The sequence below is a fragment of the Hibiscus syriacus genome, unplaced genomic scaffold (genome assembly GCF_006381635.1).
Source record: "Hibiscus syriacus cultivar Baekdansim isolate YM2019G1 unplaced genomic scaffold, ASM638163v2 tig00005465_pilon, whole genome shotgun sequence".
Taxonomy (NCBI): domain Eukaryota; kingdom Viridiplantae; phylum Streptophyta; class Magnoliopsida; order Malvales; family Malvaceae; genus Hibiscus; species Hibiscus syriacus.
In genome coordinates this window covers 796616-820544 of record NW_024062059.1, presented here as the reverse complement: position 1 = coordinate 820544, position 23929 = coordinate 796616, and the positions used below count along the sequence as shown (strand labels likewise).

General features: G+C 34.9%; 3 protein-coding genes, 1 long non-coding RNA gene and 1 pseudogene across 5 annotated transcripts; 3 read left to right on the top strand and 2 right to left on the bottom strand.

Moving 5' to 3' along the window:
* The first annotated feature begins 1116 nt into the window (after positions 1-1116).
* LOC120199782 (pentatricopeptide repeat-containing protein At2g20710, mitochondrial-like) lies at positions 1117-2988 on the top strand. Its single transcript, XM_039200797.1, has 2 exons — positions 1117-1457; positions 1586-2988. The coding sequence occupies exons 1-2, from the start codon at positions 1176-1178 to the stop codon at positions 2828-2830; spliced, it is 1527 nt and encodes a 508-aa protein (XP_039056728.1). The 5' UTR covers positions 1117-1175; the 3' UTR covers positions 2831-2988.
* A 5627-nt stretch (positions 2989-8615) lies between these two features.
* On the top strand, positions 8616-9730 carry LOC120199780. The gene is made up of 2 exons (XM_039200796.1): positions 8616-8893; positions 9003-9730. Exons 1-2 carry the CDS (start codon positions 8678-8680, stop codon positions 9645-9647), a joined length of 861 nt encoding a protein of 286 aa, XP_039056727.1. The 5' UTR covers positions 8616-8677; the 3' UTR covers positions 9648-9730.
* Positions 9708-22628, bottom strand: LOC120199781. The gene is made up of 3 exons (XR_005523478.1): positions 22501-22628; positions 16526-16533; positions 9708-9718 (listed from the first exon to the last, which is right to left on the bottom strand). It is a non-coding gene; the product is annotated as an uncharacterized LOC120199781 (long non-coding RNA).
* Positions 10388-12083, bottom strand: LOC120199779 (annotated as a pseudogene).
* LOC120199778 (putative E3 ubiquitin-protein ligase RING1a) lies at positions 16005-23177 on the top strand. Of its 2 annotated transcripts, XM_039200794.1 has the most exons (10): positions 16005-16359; positions 16479-16521; positions 17921-17979; positions 20120-20201; positions 20287-20407; positions 20525-20566; positions 21373-21894; positions 22076-22183; positions 22546-22722; positions 22836-23177. In XM_039200794.1, exons 1-10 carry the CDS (start codon positions 16092-16094, stop codon positions 22866-22868), a joined length of 1455 nt encoding a protein of 484 aa, XP_039056725.1. In that variant the 5' UTR covers positions 16005-16091; the 3' UTR covers positions 22869-23177. The 2 variants fall into 2 exon arrangements, with proteins under 2 accessions (XP_039056725.1, XP_039056726.1); XM_039200795.1 differs by lacking the exon at positions 17921-17979 and having other exon boundaries at positions 16030-16359; positions 22836-23176.
* The last annotated feature ends 752 nt before the right edge of the window (positions 23178-23929 follow it).

Sequence of the window (23929 nt, the reverse complement as noted above, 5' to 3'; positions counted from 1 at the left end):
TTTTTATTATTCAATGACAAAATAAGGATATTTTTTAAAAGAAAAAAAAATTTAAGGGCATTTTAGTCCAAAATGTCGGTAATCCAACAATACCTAAGGAAATGGATGTAATGACATTCCCGGTAATACACCCCAAAAAATTCACTATTGTTAATGTAAGATTACTGAGAATGACATTCCTTGCCAACCAAATGGGGGAATATGGATACATTCTCATGAGAATCTCACATTCCCCCAACCAAACACACCCTAAGAATAACCATACCACACCACCTATGATTTTAGTTTAAATTTGATTATTGTATTATTTCTTAAAAGAATTTGTTTATTGTATTCTGCTACAATGAAAAGGAAAATTTTATATAATGAATAAATTAATATTTTGTCTTTTAATTCGATAGTTTTTTCTTGATTTAATTTGAATATTGTTGTTCATATTAATCTTGAAATTTGATATTTTCTCTCGATTCAAATCCAAAATTAATTAATAAAAAAGGCATTATGCCAAAATTAGACCCCTAATATTTACCAAAATAGTTATTTTGTCCCCTATTCTATTTTTAGAGCATTTTGGCCACTATCGTTTCATTTTAAGACAAAAAAATCTCTAACATTTGACAGAATAATTACTATGTTCCTTATTCTTTCTTTCTAGGGCATTTTAGCCCTCAACATTTCATTTTAGGTTAATAAGGCTCCTATTTTGGAGTACTAATCATATATTAACTAATGATGTTTATCTATAGATGGAGCCTTTGTCTCAAAATAAAATGTTAGGGGCCAAAATGCTCAAAAAATAAGGGTCAAAATTATCATTTTGATAAACGTAGGGGGGCTATTTTTGATATTATGCCTAAAAACACTCAAAATTGGAATTCTTTTAAGGACTATAATATGTGATAGAATGCAAACTTAAGAACCAAATTAAAAATATATAAATTTTAGTAGTAATGGGGATAAGGGGATCAAATTGAAGAAAGAAATTATCAAATGGATCAAATGTTACTTTATTCGTAGGATATACCCCGTAACAAGAACCAGCCACTCGGCAGAGAGAGACCCGTCAGATCCACACTAGAACCCTCGGGTTTTCACTCTTCATAAACCCTAATTTTAACGATCATTGCCCCTTAAAACCCTAATCTGACTAAATCAGCCTTTTCTTCAATTTACCGATGAAGCTTCGTATTGGATCAAATCCATGGACAAATTCTCCCATTTCTAGGTTGCTGAGAGTTGTGGCGTACTCCACGAAGACCCTCAGCCGCCCCAGCGCCTCCCCTTCGAAGCCACCCGACACTCTGCCCATTCGCGTCTCTCGTTCCGGCGATCCCAAAGCCTCCATCGTCCCGGTGCTCAACCAGTGGCTTGAAGAAGGCAAACCCATGAAGCAATCCATGCTCCAAATTATAATCCGACAGCTCCGCAGGTTTCGACGCTACAAGCACGCCCTTGAGGTACACTAATACGCGACAAGAATCAATGAGAACCCATTTTCCCCTTAAAAATGTCTTGCCTCAAGTATTCTATGATTGCCCCATTTTTATGTGAGCCCCCTGAATCTTAAAAAATGGTACTTTGGCAGGTATCAGAGTATATGGGCGAAGAAATGAAATATAATATTTCCGTTGGGGATACGGCTGTAAGGTTGGATTTGATCTCAAAAGTGCACGGCGTGGATCAAGCTGAGAAATATTTCAACAGTCTTCCTGAGGCAATGAGGAATTTCCAGGTATATGGTGCCCTTTTAAATTGCTATGCGAACAATAATTGTCTAGAAAAAGCAGAGGCTACCATGCAAATTATGAGGGAATCGGGGCTTCCAGCCAATGCGGTGTCCTATAATGTAATGTTGAATCTCTACCATCGCCTAGGAAAACACGACATGTTAGATGTCCTTATGCAAGAGATGACAGATAAAGGAATTAAGCATGATGCGTTCACGAACAGTATTCGGCTGAATGCTTATGTATCGTCTTCCGATATCGAGGGGATGGAGAAATTCCTGACTAGGATAGAGAATGATGTTGAAATCACCCTGGATTGGCATGCTTATGTTATTTCATCAAATGCTTACTTGAAAGCCAAGTTAACTGAAAAGGCTTTACAAATGTTGCGTAGAGCAGAGCAACTAGTTCCTCAGGGATCAAGAAAGCATGCTTATGAAGTGTTCCTCACAGTATATACCAATCTACGGAGGAAAGATGACGTATATCGTACATGGAGGTTGTATGGAAACTTGGGGAAATTCTTTAACTCCGGCTATTTATGTATGATAAGCTCGTTGGTGAAGTTGGATGATTTGGATGGTGCTGAGAGGGTTTTGGCAGAGTGGGAGTCTGGATACTCATTTTTTGATGCTAGGATTCCAAATGTGATGATCAGTGCCTATTGCAGAAAGGGTTTCGTTGAGAAGGCTGAAGCATATACGAAGAGACTGATAGAAAGAGGTGACATTAAAGAGCCTGATGCGTTTATATTAAATAGTCTGGCAACTGGATATCAAATGGACGGCCAGATGGCTAAGGCAGTGGAAACCTTGAGGGCTGCAATATCGTCTAGCAGTTTGGGATGGAAACCCAACACTGGTACTTTGGCTGCCTGTCTCAAATTTTTGGAAGGGACTAATAACTTAGAAGCGGCAAAAGAGCTGTTGAAGTTACTTAATGTCAAAGGCCATTTGTCCATTGATGTTTATGATAGATTAGTAAGGACTATTGTGGACGGAAACGTGGATGACAGTTCCCTTGCCCGGATAACAGGAGGCAGTGAAGCTCCTGATGAAGAAAGTACAAGGATTCATGGAGGTCAAAATGAGGGTATCAGCTGACTCGATTTCTGTACTTGATTAGGCATCTAATTGTGATATTCTGATTGTCATTTTTATTGTGTTACTACAATGACCGACTGTGTTGGCCTTCGATCCTCCTTTGGCTTTAACTTTGTTCTAGTAGCATTGACTATGAATGTAACATTTATTAAATATAAGGGTAAACTACATAGTTTGTCAATTTTGTTTCAATCTTTTAAACGTATGATCACTAGATTTAAAGAGTATAATTCGTAGTTTTTTTTTTTTTGTTTAGTTAATTAAGATGTGGTCACTAAATGGTAACTTTCCTTAGTTTGACGATGTGACGCTTTAGTAAAAGGGTTTAATTTTTTACTTTAACCTTTGAACTTTAGATAAACTACAAATTAAGAATCATTTTGTAAATTCCAAGTAATTTTGAGACAAAGTTCTAATTTATCATTTTTTTTATATGTTTTATTCCCCAACCGCATCTTCGGCGCCGTACACCTCCCTCTTCTCTACAGCCGTAGCCCTCGCAGGCCTAAAACCCATGTCGCCGGCCACCGTTTGTCAATGGTCACCGTTCGTCAGTGGTCACTACTCCGAACGCCACCTTCAGCGAATGCAGAAGTCCAAACCATTGTCAATCGGAGACACTTAAAACCATGAACGGAGGCTTCATCTTTACCTTGCCCGTAACGGTTGCCGTTTCCTCCATCGCTTTTGTTTATTTTTGTACGGTCTTTGTTTTCATTGATAGGTGGTTCGGTCTAATGACCTCTCCTGGTGTCATGATCGACGTCACTTTCACCGGCTACAATATTACGGTGTCTTTCCTACCTGTCTCTTAGCATTCTCTGAGACTCCTTTGATCATCTCTTCTAGCTTTTTTTCCAAACCTGTAAGTTATTATTTCATTGCAGTTTTGCTTAAACTTTTTTTGCATTTTCTTTATTCAAAGAAACTTCTCTGCTTTCTGGGTTTTGTTTATGGAAGTCTTTCATCAATATTAACTTCATTTCATGTAATGATTAAAGGTTCCTTCATCAAGCTGCCTGGTGAAAATGGAATATGAAAACCAATAAAAGCTAACCCAGATTCCTAAATATAACTGTCTTCTGTTTGATGCACTCGACAATAACATGTTAATATATGAATTAATGCCCGAGAAGGATCTGATAACCATCTTTCTTGAAAGAGAATGTGGGAAAAATATCAAAGGCGAGCATTTGCATTGTACTTATTTAATTGTACGCTGTCAATATTCCATTGCTGTCTAAATTTTACATGAATGGCATTTGCAGATTACATGCTTAAGAGGCTGGGAATTGAAAAGGACAATTGTTTTCAAAGCTTGTGAAACAGTTTGTTCATCTCCGATTGACAGGGGTTTGGACTTCTTCGTTTGCTGACGGTGGCATTTGGAATAGTGATCACTGATGAACGGTGGCCGACGGCGTGGGTTTAGGTCTGCGAGAGTCACGGCAGTAGAGAAGAGGTAGGTGTGCGGCGCAAGAAGATGGGGTTGGGGAAGAAAACATATAAAAAAAGGGATAAATTATAACGTTGCCCCTAATGACTTTGAATTTATAAAATGGTCTCTAATTAATATTTTATATAAAATTCAGGGGTTAAAATAAAAAATTAAACCCTTTTATTAACGTGACACATCATCAAACTAACGAAAGTCAACGTTTCGGCGACCACATCTTAATTAAAACAAAACAAAAGTTACTACGAACTATATTTTTTTGAATCTAGTGACCATATGTTTAAAAATTGAAACAAAAGTGTCCAACTCTGTAGTTTACCCTAAATAAAATCAATGATTCGACTTAACGATTGGTCCGAACAAGAACATGGATGCATGATGGGGTACATGGTAACCTCAATATCCATTTGATAGTACTTTGTTTGTTATCACTACAAATGATCAAGCTTGATGGGTACATGGTAACCTCAATATCCATTTCACGCTCAAAGCCTCAAACTCTGGGTTATCACTTCATAACCCTACCAAACCCTCTGCAAATTACAAACATTAAACCCACCCCTATGACATTCCTGATGTTCGAATCTTGAACCTCAAAAAATAATAACAATTCATTTACTATCGAGGTTTCTTGGTTCGTGCTTCTTCATTTACATCGAGTTTAATTTTTCAAAGATGTTTTCCCATTGTAAGATATATATGTATGTGTGTGTATATATATATTAACAAATACAAACTAAATGTTTCATCGTCTTCACCATCATCATCAACCTTTTCCCATTGTCACACAACTGCTATTTTGGATTCATCTGCTTTGGTTTTAGCCTATCCATTGCCTTCAAACATGAGAAAAGAACTATTAAAGAAAACAAAGAAAGTGAAGAAAAGAAAAGGAAAATTATATTACTTTTTTCATGGAGTGGGATCTGCAAATTACTCCTCCATGGTGTTCCCAACCACTGATAAAGTGGTGGATTACTGATAATTACCCATGCCTGCCATCATCTACGTATGCACCAATCAGTGAAATTGTTTAGGTTTAGGGATGGTAATGATAATTTGATATTATAAATTCATAAGAAGATATTTTATGATTTGTTTAGGTTTAGGTATGGTAATGCGTAACCACTATCATAAAACATATTAATATCCAGTTCAGAGTGTCGTTAATTTTTTAACAAAAGAGATGGCTTTGAAATACAATCAGTGACGGATCCATAAATTTAAGAACGATGATCCAAAATTTTAATATTATTTTCTTACAAATAATGGGTATGCAAAATTTTTATTTTTTCCCTTAATGTATTAAACTAAATTTTTATCTTTTTTCCAAAATAATGGGGATGCACTTGGCCCGCTACGGGGCTTAGTGTATTCGCCCTGAATATAATGAATACCCGAATGACTATTTTATAACTTTCAATAGTTGATGGACTCAATAAAAGTCGTTGACCATTTGTGTATTTTACCCTTTTTTATAATAAACTTTTAATATCTTATCGATGAATTGAATACTAATCGTTATGAAAAATAATTTATTTATTTCCGAGGGGGAGAAGTGAATATTGCAAATTATTTGGTCCCATGAAGTAGAATCTTATCCAAATTAGCCTCATTGGGCTATTCTCATTTGTTGATTAATACTTTACTAATTCTCTACAATAAGCAAATGCCACCTGCAATCCTGAGTTGGACATCATTTCACAAATAAATCATTAGAAAATTTCTCTTCGAATTTGACAATTACTTTCCAATATATATATTGAGAATTATATATAAATTAAACACGAGTTTCTATATTTTTATAAGATAGACCTGTCACATTTGATGTTTGTATGCTGGAATCAGAAGGAAAAAATTAGGACGAATTTGAATTTAAATTTTCATGGGGTTAGGGTATGATTTTGTCATTGTATTGACATTAAGCTTAAGATTTTTGAAGGACTGAATTAAAGGTTTTTAAAACTTTAGGGGCCAAAATGTTATTTTACTATTAAGCCCTGGTTTCATCTATGTGAAAGCGAACCATTTTAATTCAGAAGTTATAAATATGAGGAAATAAACATCATTGATTTTTTATTATTTTTCACTAAAAATGACCCTTTATTCTTAAATGAAAGTATGCTTTCGTTCACATTGTTAAGAGTGTAAATGAACACAACATTGATAAACAATTTGTCAACGGTTCGTATAACGTTCATTTATTTACGTTTATTAAGTTAAATAAATGAATATGAACAATTTTTTTATGTTCATTTAATAAACGAACGAATACGAACAAATGTGTGTTTTATTTGTTTATGTTTATGAATAAACTCGTCTACCCGATTTTTATTTTCCTATTTTTTTGACATTTTAAATATCGATGAAGACAGTGACTAAATTGAACACATGATAAAAATTAAAATTTAAACTATGAATTTTAAAGAGATTAAGCAGTAGTGACATAATTTTATCATTTTTCTTTAGCTTGAAAAGGTAAAACTAAAAATTAAAAATATAAACGAACAAGTTATGAACATATAAACGAGCACATTCGCGAACATTAAACGAACATGCTCGTAAACAATAAAAAAATGAAGACGAACACCTTTAAAAAATAAATAAACGAATACAAACCAAACACGAACACTTTAAAAATAAAGAAGAAATGAGCATAAATATAACCTTATTCATTCGAGCTATATTTATTTACATCCTTGTATTCAGTAGATATTCTCCTCCGACATAATGAAAATGGTGAATATAAATTACCAATCACTGCATTTTGGTACAATGATTTTTAAAGTTTTTAAAAACAAACGTGGGTTTACAGTGTCCTTCAATGTCATCCGAGGTGGATTGTTGAGTTTTAATTAATTTAAATATCACATCCTTCAACTTATAATTAAAAATGATTGTCCTTTGTTCTCATATGTAATGGGGTAAGGGGAGGTAAGATAGTACGCTACCCTCAACACTAGGTTGAGAACAGTTTCCGTAGGAGACCTCCGAATTATGAAATGTCCTCCATGAGACTCGATCCCACGACCTCAAGATTAAAAATCTTATGCTCTACCAACTGAGCTGGATGATCATTTCCCTTCTACCTATAATTAATAATAAATTAATGACATCTCCCCTCCCCCCTTTATTTCTTCATTCAACTTGACATTAAGTGACAAGTCATACTTATCCTCGTGAACTAATTTTCTTAAGAGTGATTAAACTTTTATTTATAATAAGAATTAACTGCATTGTACGTCTTTAAATTATGGTTCTCTTTTCAAATCAGTTCTTAAACTTTTAAATGTTTTTAATTTTATCCTTTAATTATGAATATCATTCTAAAAGTGTCCTTAAACTTTTGAACATTTTAGTTTTATCCCCAAACTATATCTTTCATTCTAAATCAATCCCTAAAATTTTTCAACATTCTAATTTCATCCCAAATTTTATTTATATGCTAATAGCATTCCATGTTAATAACTCGTTAGGCCAACGTATATTATTATATGTTTGGAAAAAATAAAATTTAGGTTAAACTATGGTTAAAATTAATTATATATTTGGATGAATTTGAGGATGAAATTGAAAGATTTAAAGTTTGGGGATCAATTTAAAATGCAGATCATATTTTGAGGATGAAATTAAAATACTCAAAAATTTAAGAACTAATTTAAAATAAATATCATAGTTTGATGATAAAATTAAAATATTCAAAAGTTTAGAACATTATGATATTTTGGAGATTTTTTCCCTCTTCATATAACTTTAGAGCAAAGTTGCCACACAAAAAACGTGGTGGCTATCGACTTTTAGGGGGTTTCAAATAAGGGTCTAATCTTTCAAAAATAGTTAAATAAGGATATAACATTTTTGTATCTACTCAAATAGGGGCCTGCCTTTTCAAAGGACTTGAATGAGGGTCTGACATTTTCAAATACGTTCAAACAAAGGCATATCATTTTGAAAATATTTTCAAATCAGAGCTCTCATTTGATCATATTAGAACGCAATGAATCTTTATCTGAACAAACTAGAAAATGTTAAGTTATTATTTAACAAACAATGATCAGTTTCAACAATTAAAAAAACTTAAAGCTAATATTGGAATATTATTATTTTCAAAGCATATCCATAATGCTTCCTCGGTCTTCAACTCGTATCATTGTTCGTTTGATCTGAATCAGCAACCATTAATCACTGGACACGTGAGCATTGGCCCCACCTTTGCATGGCCGCGGCGATTCGTTCGTCCACGTGGGACAGTTGGACCCAACACACTTCTGTTATAACTTTTGTCTTTGTTTGAAAGTATCTTTTGCTATAAATTTGGTCCCCGTTTTGGGGAACCCAAAAATAATTCTGCAAAATACCGAAGCAACGGATAATTTCCGGTGGCCGGAGAAATGGAAAAGGTCCCCGTGACACGCCGGGATTCCGATGAAATCGACGAGTTTTTCGACGGAGCGGGGAGTTTTGCCGATTTGATGTTTGGGTTTATGGACGGAAGCAATGGTTCCGACGAACAAAATTTGGATGACTTCGTCGGCGGCGACGATGAGGACGAAGCCCAGATTGAACAGAGGAGGGTTTTCTGGGAAACCCAAGAACAGCTTCTTCAGGTAAACGCTGCCCAATAATTAAAATTAAACACACGAAAAAAGAAAACATAGACTTGAGGATTTAAAGATCAAGTGATCAACGGTTTTTTTGTCATAAATGTTGATATAGGCGACGTTGTTCCGAACTACTACTATAGAATTAAGAATTCGCCGAGCTACGAAAGAAGCATTGAGGGACCTACACACGGTCGGAGTACAATGCGCCTGTCGGAGACCGGTGGTCGGGGATTGCCGGAAATGTATGCAAAGGGAACTCTCGGATCGTCTCCAAAGCTTAGGCTTCAATTGTTACATATGCAAGTCCAAGTGGAAGAGCTCCCCTGAAATTCCACCCGGGGAGCACACGTATCTAGAAGTGCTGGACCAATCGGATCCGAAAAAAGGTGATGTAAGAGTTGTGATCGAGTTGAATTTCCGAGCCGAATTCGAAATGGCGAGGGCCAACGACGATTACAACAAGTTAATCGCTATGTTATCGGAACTGTTCGTCGGCAAAACAGAGAGGCTGAAAGCAGTAATCAAGATATTATGTGTGGCAGCCAAGACCTGCATGAAAGAGAAGAAGATGCACTTGGCTCCATGGAGGAAGCACAAGTACATGCAAGCCAAGTGGCTCGGAACATACGAGAGAACGACGCCGGCACCGTTGCCGGTCGGGAGTCGGCCACAGAAGCCGAAAGCTTCGTTGTTAACCTTTGATCTGAGGCAGAATTTGCCCGCCATGCATTACACCGCTGTTGAAGTTGTGTGGTGAACGAGAACGAGAAACATAATAATTTTGTTGGAGTAAACTAAGAAAAATATATCACTTTAAGTTTTGATCATCTCTTTGTTGTGAGTAATCACACTATTATAATTATACTATTATGGCTTTTCTAAACGAGTTTATAACTTCGCACCCTTGGATTAAATTTCTGCGTCCGCCTTTTGATCCTTTGAATTATCAATAATTCAAATTGACCCTTTTTAAAAATAGATTTTTGAACTTTAAACCCTAAACTTTTGTTTGTTTGTTTTTACCCAAAAATTAATTTCTTAAGTATACTAAACGTTTCTTGTTCACCTTTACATTGTTTCAATATTGTATTTATTTAATATAAGGATTTAATCATGATGCCAACTAATAATTTTTAAAATAACATTAAAGTGCAAAGTCATTGTAAAAGTCTATTTGTTATTACTATCAGAGTATCAGACTATCAGCATAATTCATATCAGCTGTTACATACGTTGTTAGTCTATGCCAAAATTTTCAATTCAGTCCCTTCAGATCTTTTAAACGATTTAATATCTGTTTCATCGAAAAATGTTTCGTATTCCACAGATCTATTACTGTCACCGATGATCAAGCTCGGAAGACTGACTGTGCTTGGATGTCTTGGTGTTGTCTGGTCCAATGGCAGGGACGAGGAAGTTGAACAAGAACACTTGGTATTTAAAAGAAAGCACTCTTTAATTGTTCTCAACCAAAAAACAAGTAGTACCAACAAAACACATGGTCTTGAAACTAACACATTCAACACTCAAAGCTAATGTAATTTTTTCGTCACCAACTTTTTCACATTCAATCCCTAATTACTGGAACTATCTATAGCAATAGTATGCCCTTCCAAAATTATTCGAATTCGGGATCCTAAATCTTTCGTCAAGGCAGCAGCAGTGTATCACCTTCCACCGTTATGTGATGGTAATATTAGCCTCCACCGCCAGATCCATATTTCTTGCCAAGGAAGATGAGTTGCAGCTTGTCATAGCCAGCAAGCACACCAGCACCTGCGACGGCACGGAGAATATTTGCACCAGCACCCTTGAACAGCGATTTCGTACCTTCATTCTTGATGATATGGGAGAATGCATCCAACGAGCTCTTGTACTTAACTGCTTCTCCTGAGGTCATCATCATTCTTCTACGGACCGTATCAATTGGATAAGATGCCAGTCCCGCACCTATCGTGATACCCCAACCCAGCAAGAAACTTGCCAAGAAACTATCCTGTAAATACCGAATGCACACAGAATCAGGTATGTTTCAGCTGTTAAACTCCAGGTTATATTACTGTTTACTCGAATGGTTGTGAGCGCAAGGAAACAGATACAAACCTGCAATCCACCAACCAAAACAACGGGCTTCAGAGAATCGTACATACCAAAGTAGAGCCCACGATAGACAATGATCCCAACACATGAGATATTGAATCCACGGTAAAGACCAGCAATACCATCAGATTGGATGGTCTTCGTGTAGACATCAACTAAACCATTAAACTGCCTCTGACCTCCCTTTTTAGCAGCCTTGTTATCATTAGCCAAACGTGTACGAGCATAATCCAGGGAGTAAACAAAAAGAAGGGATGAAGCACCAGCAGCACCACCAGATGCCAAGTTCCCGGCAAACCATTTCCAGTAGCCATCTTTGTCCTTCTTGAAGTTGAACATCCTCTTGAAATAATCCTTGAAGGCAAAGTTCAAAGCCTGACACATATAACTGAGTTAAAGCTTTAAGTGGACATAAAATGAGGAAAACAGAACAAAACGAAAGATAAGTTACGTATCGGATAGCCAAGGGATATAAAAGACAAACTTGGTTAGTAAACAAATCGAAAATGCAAATCCACTTTAAAAAAGGATGGCAGAAAAGTAGTAGAGTGCACTTAAAAATACAGGATGTAAAAAGCAACCTGGGTGGGGAAATATCTAAGAACATTAGCAGTGTTGCCTCTCCGGAGAGAAAGGACACCGTCATCCTTCATAGTCCTGGCAAAGCAGTCAGTAATTCCCTTGTATGGTTCAGACAACCGGCCGGATTTGATCATTTCATCCTGGTTTTGGATTAGAAGTTTAACACGTTCGATTGGAGCAGCTGCTGTCTTGGAAACAGCTGCAGAAACTCCTCCCATGAGGAAATCCACCATAAAACCGGTAAAACCTTTCTGGGCCGGAGCTTGTACAAATATGGGAGAAACAGGGGACACATATGCCAACCTAGTGGAGTGGCGTGATTGCTGTAAAGCAACATGAATTCTCCATTGACATACGCACCAGACACATTATAATTACTGGCAGTCAAGTTAGGAGAAAGTCTGGAAATTAAATAGGACTGCCCACGCACTTTTTGAAACACTGATGGACGCTTCGATCCATCTGCCATACTTACAACTCAAGATAGTGACCTGTAATTAAACAGAATTAGGGGGCAGAAAAGTAAAAAAAAAATGACAAAATTAGTATGGCGAGGCCAATCCATCATGGGCTTTTAGTCTAATACGAAACACACAATCAAGCCTCAAAGGGAAAATTTTGAGACTAAAGGGACGAAAAGAAGGGAAAACCCAGAACTACATCAACACTGGATCATCCTGATGTTGAAAGCAAAATTTTAAGATTTACCACATATTTCCGTACACTAATATGAACTTGGTGGAATATATAACAGATCTGCATTGAACAACAAGTATTAAACTAACAATCTAATCATCATTTCTTCAAACTAAAACACAGGCATACATAATTATCAAAACACGGTAAAATTCAGTTCTTTTGGCAACTACTAATGAAACGATGAAAAGAACAACAAAACAGAGCAAACTTGAACTACACTGCAAACCGAATTAACAAATTAAAACAGCAAACTAATTTTGGGTGGCCATTTTCACTCAATTTCTAAGCAACCAAACAACAGGTAAGAAAGATCCAAGGGAGAAAGCAACCTGAGCGGCCGACGGAGTTGAGAGATGAGAGAGGCTAGCCAATTTATATGTCGGAATATAGGATTAGGGTTTTGAATCTTCATTGTAATGACGGATTTGACCTCCCATAGAGCTCTGAATTGTGCTTGTGGCACCATTGGCACTGAGGCATTGGCCAGTGGTCTCTACTGCGCTCTTCTCGTTCAGGTTTGTTTCAGGTTGGTAGTAGTTGTTGGGGGGGGGGGGGGATTTCTGAACCCGAACCAAGCCCCAAAAATAATATGGTAAATTACGTATTTAGTTTCTAAACTATCAGATTTGGATGTTTCAGTACCTAAAGTTTCAATTTTTTTCAAAACCATACATAATGCTTAGTTTTTTTGTTTCCTTTTAGCACCCACCGTTAGTAATTTAACTTGTTTAGTACTTAAACTATCAATTTTAGTACCCAAAATTTCAAAAAAAATTCAAAATTTAACGTTAAATTTTGAACAAGGGTATTAAAATGAAACAACAACTAAACGTTAGGTATGATTTTTGAAAAAAATTAAAAGTTTACATACTAAAACGGCCAAAACTGATAGTTTACACACTAAATACGAATTTTACCCAAAATAATGTGGGTAAAGTACATAAAAAGTGGCTAAATTATGCTTAAATGATCTTTTTTTATATTTAAAGGATATGAGCTAAATATTATCTTCTTCTTCTTTCCCCTTGATTCAATTTTCCCTTCTTTCTTTTATTTTCTTCTTCATTTTAAAGTTTGGGACTTCAAGTAAAGGAATCGTCTTTCGTGTCTATCAGAAGATAAAAATCAACATTTCATCAAGAGAGCTTTCAAAAATAATCTTGCAACGATAAAATGGTGATTAATGGTGGGAACAAGATTTATTGAGAGAATTAAAATAAATATATGAGAAGTTAAGTGCATAATTTTTATCGAAATAAGTTTTTAAACTATTAGACTTAACTATTTTAAGTACATAATTTTTTTTATCGAAATAAGTATATAAAATATTATTACCTATATTATTTTTTGGGTCAAAATATACATCAAATTTTGTGCAACATGTCAACATCTTATCGATCGAGATGTTTTCTATGATTGAAAAAACCGATAAGATTTAGAATGAATACATATAGTTTTTAAGGATTTAAAGCGAAAAATACATAATTTAAGGACTTTTTTTACTTGGAGCCTTAAATATGATGTTTGGAGTAAGTTTAAATTATTTTTATGTCCATTTATGAGTTTTCTTTGAAATGAATATCGACTCTTATATATACAATATCGACATTGTATTTATATTAACATAAATACAAATATTTTATAGAAAATACAGATACTTATTCATGCAGTATCGATATTGTATTTACATTGGTGTAAGTAAAATTTGTTTGAAGGGAGTATCAATGCTTATTCATATATCACAAATACTCGTTTCTATGTCATCAATATTAAATTTACATGGATATAAAAATAAATTAACTGAAAATTTTTAATATATCATTTTAATGTCAATACACATTATGAATATCGATACTCCTAATAAAATATCGATACTTGGTATTGCTACTCTATATAACTAAAAACTCTAAAAACCCTCTTACACATGAATCTTTATGTAATAATCCTACAAATTATAAAAATAAAATGATTAAAATATATGTAAGACTCGTGAATTTAAATATGAAAACCCTAATTAATTTATAACTTGTCACAATAATAGGATAACTCGAAATAAGACTAAATTAACTTCCGATTTATATATAATATTGATTAAGGATAAATAATGCAAATTGTCTTCCGACTATAGGATATTGTTTTATTACGTTCCTCAATTATTAAAAGTTACAAAATGGTCATTCGACAATAGATTGTTGCTTTGTTGAGTCTTTCGACACAAAATAGTCTCGTGACTATTTATTATGTTCCAAACTCGTCTTTTCCATTCAAAATGGATGATATTCTGAGCTGAACATTAACTTGTTTATGATAAACTTTGATCCCAAAAGCCCAAACGACTATCATATCTCATGTCAATATCCAGCTTAAACAAAAGCTAATTTTTTAACAGAAAATGATGAGTCTATAACATAATGAATAATCGGGTGATAATTTCGTAATTTTTAATAGTGGAAGGACTAAAAAAAGCAACACTCCATAATCAAAAAATTATTTTATAATATTTAATAGTGGATTGACTTAATAAAATAATATTTTATAGTCGAAATCATTTACGTTCTTTACCAATCGATTAAATACTACTTAACCCTAAGTTTGTATAATTTCAATAATTATTAAAACAAAAGGTGGAAAATAAAAACAAAATGACTAAAATAGCCAGTTGGGCACAGGAAGCCGCCCACCGAACCAACAAGTGCTCATTCAACAGCTGATGAATCTGATCCCTTCTTAATGAATTCATTTATTAAAATATAAACATTATTAGAGAGCAAAAAAAATAGAGTAATAAGAAAAAGCGTAAAGTACGTTAGAGGTCTTTAAAATACCTTATATAATATTTTTGACCACTCGATTTTAAAAAATTACAAAATAATCATTAAGTTCATCAAATAATTATAAAATAATCATCATGTTTTTTTCACGAATATAAAGTTTGATAAATTTCATGATTATTTTATAATAGTTTGATAAATATAATGATTATTTTACTATAATTTGATAAATTTAAGGATCATTTTTAATAATTTAATAAAATTTAGTGATAATTTTATAATAAGTTAACGAATTTTATAATCATCTTAAAATGATATTATAATATTTTATAGGTAAAAATACATTTGAGATCGATGTACTTTTGAAAAAATCAATGTCACACTCGTAGTATTTTTCTTTCAATGTGGTCCTCCAACTCGAAAAATAAATTAAATGTGGCTTTTGATCAACTTTTTTTTTTCATTTGACCATTATGATGCTAACATAGTAGTTCATGGCGTTAATGTAACGTTCACGGTATTGATGTGACAATCCATCTATCATGTTTAAATTACCAATTTAACATATCTATTATGTTATCCGTCACGTTATCAACCACCACAAACTACCACATCAACACTGTGAATTGCCATGTTAACACTGTTAATTGTCACATTAGCACCGTAACAGACAATGACGAAAAAAATTGGTCAAAAGATCACATTAGACTTATTTTATGAGTTGAAGGGTTACATTGAAAAAAAAATGAAAGTCACATTTATTATTTTAAAAGTACAGAGACATCTGACATTGTTTTGTCTATTTTATAATAATTTAATAGATTTAATAATTATTTTATAAATTTGAGTGATGAGAAATATAGTTTGAGCATAGTTTAAGGACCTTAAGCGTAGTTTACTCAAAGGAGAAAAAGAAATAAACCTCTCCATACAGGAAAAAAGGAAAAAGAAGTGAGCAATCTCCTGGTCGTCGTCCTCCCTCTTCGGCTGGGTGTCTCTGTCTCTGTTAGAATAAAGGAGTCTCATAATCGACGGACCAAAACGCATCAATGCCCGCCCAGAAGCGGCCGTTTCTGGAGAATCTCGACGATGAAGAGTCCAGCCTCCATCACCAAAGCCACACCAAGCAATCTCGGAACGAAGATGGCCAACACGAAGCTCAAGGCGACACGACCCAAGTGGAAGAACAACACCCCGAGCCGGAGCAAGAAAAGCAGCACCAGAAACAAGACCCCGATGACCAGAACCACCAAACTCAACAACTCCAAACCGACGACGAAGATGAAGACGACGATGATGAAGAAGACGACGAAGATGGTGACGTCCTTTTCTCTTTTTTTTGCACTCTTGTTTCTCGTATATAGCTCGATGAACAGGTGTAAACACATGTTTGAAGTTGATTTTGATTCTTGGGCTCTTTTTTTTGTTGTTCTCAGATTCTGATGGGAGACAATCTTCTACTTCTCAAGAGAAACCCGAGTACTGTTTTCCCTCTCTTTATATGTCAATCACATATGTTCTTTTCTTCAGTGATTTATTAAAATTCATTTTAGCTTCATATTGAGCTCTCGCTCTGCTTTTACGAGTTGGGTTTGCTGCGATTTTATTTCTTTACGACGAACATTCTTCTTTCTTTTGGATGTTTAGCTGCTGAAGAGAAAGGAATTTGAGTTATATTTGTTGGGTTGTGTGCTATTCGTTATATGGCATTGAGTTTTGTGATATGTTAACTCATCGGTTAATCGATACGCATTTTGCACGTCAACGATCTGTGTCCTGTAAATGCTCGTAACCACATACGGCTGGAAAAATTGTGAACTTTGTTCATAATGTATTCTTTATCTGTCCCGGGTCCTTGTTTGTTAAGGACAACACTTTGCATACTCGTTACCAACGTGTAAAATACTAGCTTGTAAACACGTCCTACTGTATTCTTTCACTGTTCAAAATGTGGATAATTTATATTTATAAATGCATTTTATTTTGATTCTGGGTTGTTTTTCTTCCCCATTTTGCGTTTTTCTGAATCCCATTATGCATCTGGGTTCAACTCTAGACGTTCTAATAAAACCTTAACGAGTCAGTGCCACTAGGCTAGCTTGGTTAAGCTTTCGGTCAAAGAATCTATGTATTGAGACTAGGGAAGTGCCTCTGCCTAGGCTTTTGAACTTTTCTTTCTTCAAAGAGTTTGATCTTTGGAAAATGCAATTTGGAGCTGACGGGTATGTGAACAAGAATGAAAGTAAGAGCCGAGATAGTCTAATGAGGTTTAAAAAGTGCAGCTTTTCATTGTCTATTCTAGCATTGAAAGGAAATAATGGTTGAGAAATGGGAACTATCGATCATGGTGTCTGTTATTGTGGAAGACAGTGTAGTCTCATTAATAAACCATAAGATTTGGGTGATGATTCTAATATAGAACATGTGAGGATTCTCATGCTGAGTTGGTTTGGGCTTCGTTCTATTTCTCTCCCAGCACACACACAGACAAGTATATATTGCTAGATTTGCTAAAAATAACAGCATAAATTTTTTTTCTTCAGTCATTCTTGGTATACCGTATATGATAGCAAAGTATTAGGTGACACATTCTGTTGTGATCTTCACGCTTGAAAAGTTGGTATACTGTATATGATAGCAAAGTATTAGTTAAGTTCCACCGTATGATTACTTGAAAAGATTTGGATTACCCTTTAAAGTTGGTAGTCTCTTCAAAATCATCTCATGCTAAGTCATATACTTACATTGATGACAACAACAGATCTATCTTTTTACAACATGCTTTCTGGGATCTTCACGCATCCTGTTTATAATGTAGCTTTAATCTATAAATGACATGATAGAAAGTTCTATTAACATTTTTATGTTCAAATTCCAGATTTGTGTTCGTAGAGCTACCAGAAATTCGTAAAGATGTTCAATGTCCAATTTGTTTAGGTAATACTTCAATTTGCTACTATTTTATACTTTGCTCCTACAATTTCTGTTGAACGTCTGTGATTAGGAGTTTAGACATATGAATCAGTGGTTGTAATATATTTTTAAGCACAATTCCTGTTTGTTTACATGCTCTCTGGAGGTCAAAACCATCACTTTCCCATTTGCATTATGAATATATCTTGTTGATTAATTTTATTTTCTTTGGAAACATAAACCATTACAAGAGGAAAATCAAGTGCCATGTTTTTACTGTTTAATGCACATATTGTACTATTATTTGATAAAGTATGACTTATATTTTACCTGACGTTTAAGTAGAACATAGTGGTTTCTTCCTTGAATGTTTTAAGATTATGTAGAAAATTTTCCAATTGCAGTTTTAGCCTTATTATCTGAAGGTGATATCTTCTTTAGTTGATTTTTGTACAAATTAAATGTTGTCTCCCTCTTTCTAGTTTGTGCTGAAGTTATGATGAGGTTTGTTTGATAGAGAATGAATTGTCAGCGCAAATGACTTGTTAATATGTGTGTTTTATAATTGAGTATAAAGTTTAATTTTACATAGCCGACTATCTAAGCATGATTCGTTTCGTTTGATTTGGTAGATCCTGCCATTCCCTTTTCTAAGAATTTATTTCCTGGATACTCCATTTGGTGCAACATTCATTTTAGTTTGTCCTGGCAATTGCTTGAGTTGGAAAGCTATTTTCACCTGGTGCTTAATGGTGTTAGAAGATTTAGTATAAATTCACAAGTTAAATAAAAACTTATGAGTGCACTAGGACCCATAAATGATATAGAAAACCAAGGGGAGTTTGTATATCTGGATGCTCCTTGAAAGATCTAACGTCGAGAAGATAGGAAAAAGGATAATCAAAGATTGTTAATTATGTGATAGCTAAATATTCAGATCATTCTCATTTGATCAGTAGACCGTGAGTCCTTTGTTAAGGAAATTGTTTCTGTGATTAGAAGAGATGAGATCATTATTCGGTTTGTTAAAAGAAGTGCAAATTGGGTGGCGGACGAGTTAGCTAAAAAGGGGATTGGTTAATTCTAGGATAGTTTGTGGTTGTTTTTAGCTTTTTATGGATATGTGTTTGTATTGTGCTCTGTGTTAGTTTGTAATTCTGGGGGTTCTTTTCAACCTCTCTATTAATGAAACTTGAGGTACTCTTTTCACCCTTTCGCTTTTTGTCGTGAAACCTATTCGGTTTCTGACAATTACGAAGGGGGTTTTTAACGAGACCTCCAGTGATAAACAAATCAATAGAAAGGGGTTTTGATGTTATGTAAATCTAAATTTTACTACTATTTTTAACGAATTGGGAGGAAGGTATTGTTTTAAAAAGGCGCAGGAGTTAAGATCATTTGAGCATGCGTTTGTAAAACACCAATCAATTTGGGAGCTCTACACGATATGTAAAATTTCTAGCTGGGAAGGTATGTCCGTAAAACAGAATTTAGTTAAATCTATACAAATGTATTATCATTTTCTCTGAAGGAAAAACCACAACAGAGTAATATTATAGTATTTGTATTCACACATTGAATGGAATTTGCGGCTTTTACTTTTTCATGGAGACACATACTGTATAAAAAGCATTTGCTATGTTTGATTGCGTCAGGGAAATGTCATACTTGTTAGTCTTAGAATCTTTCTTGCATTGCTGGTCTGTGGTCAGCATTTTTTTTTTTTGAAAGTAAGAGGCCTCGTTAAAAACCCCCTTCATAACCGTTAAGCTACAATGTATTTTAACGGCATTGGAAGGAGGAAAAGAGTGCCAAAATTTTATTAATATAAACATAGATTACATCCTAGGTAGAAACCTGTAGATTACAACCTTTACATCCTAGGTAGAACCTCGTAGATTACAACCTTTCTCAGATACCTACACCTTCCTATAGGTAATAAAACTGACACTGCAAATAAAATTCTAAAATAGACCTCTAACATGGCAACCATTACCCTATTCCCTCCTTGGCTAAAGCATCAGCTTCCCAATTACTGCTTCTCTTCACAAACCTTAGCAGGACGTTTGAACCCAATAAAATTCTGGTTTATTGCTTGAGTTCATTTTTTTAGTGCATTGCATTTTGTCAGCTATTGTTTGCATTTAATATTTTCTGCGTACAGGAATCATAAAGAAAACAAGAACTGTAATGGAATGCCTACACCGTTTTTGCAGAGAATGCATTGACAAATCAATGCGACTGGGGTATGTTATAACTGGATTTGCTACTAGCTTGCCTCTGTTTGGGTTGATTTTGTAAATGTCTGGATTTTCTTAATTCTGATTGTAGGAACAATGAGTGTCCTGCTTGCCGTACGCATTGTGCTAGTCGACGTTCTTTAAGAGATGATCCAAACTATGATGCCTTAATTGCAGCTCTATATCAAGATATTGATAAGTATGAAGAAGAGGTATAAGTTCTTTCCTTTCTCTTCTTTTATTTTTATTTTTTGATTCATGGTGGTATTATAAAATTTATTACACCATAATTTGGCTAATCAAAGCTGGTTTTCTGCATTTGGCCTCAGGAATTGGCTTTTCATGAAGAGGAACGAACTCGCAATAAGCAGGTTTATTTCTCTGCTCTACTTGCTCATTGTTAAGATCAACTTCTTATTTTCTAGATTGGCAGATATTTGTGAATTGTGGTGATTTGTGTTCATTTGCCTGTCTAAAAAAACATGCAGCCCGACACTTTTCATGGTTACATGTATGCATTCATTCAATTATTAGGTGCATATTCAAGTGTTATTTCTGCAATTTGTCGTTGGAATAATATCATGAATGACTCACGTGATTACCTATTTATGGTATATGTACTGTTTCATGTTCTAGTTCCGGAACTTAATACCGTTAAATGTTGTGGCTGTAATCAAGTAATATGATGACATTTTACATTTTTTCTGTGTTTTTATAGATATTTAAATTAATGCCCTCTGAGTATTTTAATATGATATGGCTTGGTGACTTGGTAATAGAACATGCGACTTGTCAACATCTCTGATTTACAATGTTAAGTTCAAGTAAAGCTTTGAGACAATAAAGGCAGTACAATGGTAATCTACCTTTTAAAAAAAATATCTCAGTGAAATAAAATGTATGTTACAGTGCCATTTATAACATTATCCTTTTGTCTTGTTGACTTCGGTGCAATGAATAGCCAAAGTGGAAGAACTCTATTTCTCATGTCATAGATGTGAGGTAAAAAGTGTCCTAAATGTTGACATGGCTAGAAAGGACATGATTGCTCGGTACCTTTTTTTTATTTTCTCTTTCCAGTTCTCTGTTCTAAGAATATCGTTTGGCTATGTTGTAAGTTCAAGACATTGACACATTTTGTTGTTTTTACCAATGGTGGTTTCTATATTTTGTACAGATTCAAGCATCAATTGCTCAAATTTTTCAGAGACAATCAGAAGCACTCGTTAAGCGACGTAGTCTTGGTAAAGAAAGCAGCACAGGTGGCTTTATGACTAGATCACAACGCCATCATCGTAGTAGTCATCCTCGTAGGCGAAGGAACTCTCGAGGAGCTGAGCATCAAGGATCCGAAGACAACGAAGATGAAAATGATGATAATGAAGGTAAAAAGTCATCCGCAGACGAGCGCTGTACTGAAGTGAGGCAGAGAAGGCGCAAAAGACGGACTGGAATCCGGATGTCCCTGCCTTCATCAGTGGTAAATTCAGATGGTGGATATGTTGAAAATGATACAGAAGTGTTTAGAGACGGCAGAGGAATTTCTCCTGGGCACCCTGATATGCTTGCTTGGGGAAGAGGTGGTGCTCGGAGTCACACTCGACATGGAAATATGGCCAGTGGCAGTAGCAAGAGTTCACATGCTCGCTTAAACAGATTGGTAGAGCATCTTAGGAGCTTGGAGGAAAATGATGATGAGGTACGATAGGATGGTACTCATTTAATATGATTTCTAATTTACAGGTTCCACTTGAGTAATACCGTAGGATTTCTCTTCCACCTCACAGCCCCCTTTTTCTTTTGTTATTTTCCCTTTTATTCCCCATTTTTGTATTTAGGTCCTCATTTTTATGTAAGTAAAGCCTATTCTTTGCATGCAGTTGGATGTTCATCTCCAGCTTATTTCGGTGGATGAACACAGTACATCAAGTTTGCAGCAACCTTACCTTTGTTGTCGGCCCAGTCTGTCAGTTAAGCAGCTATACGAAGTGAGATTTCTTTCCCACCAGCTTAAACATAGAATGTCTCTTTCTAAAGCTGAAGTTGGATTAGGAAAACGACGAATTTGATGAGCCTTGACATTTGGTTGAATATGTATAATACATAGGTCGTGGGGTTCGGTTGCTTTACCCGATACATTTATGTTTTGGGGTTGACCTAAAATTCCGACGCATGAACTCATTGATTTTCAATTTTCTAACTTGTCCTATGCAGGATGATTCATGTGGTTCTGCTCTGTCTAGCATCGTCCCCCACCTTTATAAAATCGACCATTTTAACTTCTGTTTTTGCTTTGAATACAAACTTTTAGGATGATTGTTTAAAATCACAGTGATTGTTTCGTGTGCAGTACATTGCTCTTCAGACGCCATTGCGAGCTGAAGAAGTAGAAATATTAATGGTAAAAGGACCATACCATACTGATTACAACTGCGCCAACCTATCGGACAATGCATTGCAAGTCTTGGAAGGTCAAGAAACTTTGGCAGGGCTTAAGGTCAAGTACAGTTCCAGAATAAATAATTTGGTGAGTACATTTCTTGGTATTTGACATCTCTTTGTGCCTCGTAGCTTATCCTTCGAGGTCATGCCAATATGCGGTAATCTCGAATTAAGCATTCAGTGATGTTTTTGTTTCAGATTCTAGCATATCGTCAGAGGCAAAGTAGCTAAGCAAATTCTTTCGCAATGTCGAAAACAAAGGTTCTGTTCTACAAGACGAGTGGTTGTTAACCGTTGAAATATGATAATCTAAATTTGAGTTTTGTACGTGGTGGTTTGATGAAACCATTGTTTGCCTTGGCTTCTAAGTGACAATTTAGGACATTCGAGTCGGGATCTTCGAGGATGCTCGCAGGAACTCAAGCGTTCGCCTTTTACTTGGTGCTAGGACTGGATGGAAAATCGAAGATAGAGAAAACTAGAAAAGTGGAAAGGTATCATCTTTTTGTTCTTCAAAAAATCATATATTTGCGTGTTTGTTTGGTAAGAAAAGTGAAAATTTTCGTTTCATCTATTATTTGGTAAACTTGGAAAGATTCACCCGAGTTCCTGGGACAATTGAATTTAATATTAAAATCTTTTAGAAAACGAAGTCCTTGAAAAAAATTAAGCCTTTGAACAGATTTTTACGTTGTAAAATCTACAAGTTTGAAAACACTTTAGAAACACTCAAATACTCAATGAATATAATGTTCCTCTATGAACTTTTACTCTCTTTTCTATTTTGTTTATCCAACTATAAAATAAAAACAGAAGGTGATCGGATGCTATCGTCAGCCACCATTGATGGTGGCCATTCGATCTCAAATTTCATGAGTCTCTTCGTCTCAACACTGAGTTTGAATCCGACTTTCATTTTGTCTAAACTTGCTTCAAAGTCTACAAATCAAAGAGTGAAAGTGAAGAAGTCGAAACGTTTCAATTGAGATTCATGGATTTTGGCACATTTTTGATGAAACAACCACTAGATTTGGATTTAGGGGGTTGAGACTAACCCTCATGAATTTTGGGACCGAATGACCATCATCAACAACGGTCGACGGTGTCCGGATTGAAAAATAGCTTGGTGGTTAACGGTGGCAATGGGGGAAAATATGAGGATTCGAAACGACATCGTTTTGGTGTACATTTGAGTTTTTTAAAATAACGTCGTTTTAATATTTGTGTCATGTTATAACACCGTTAAAAAGTTAATGACGGAGTGAGTAAAATGATTTAATTTGTAAATTATA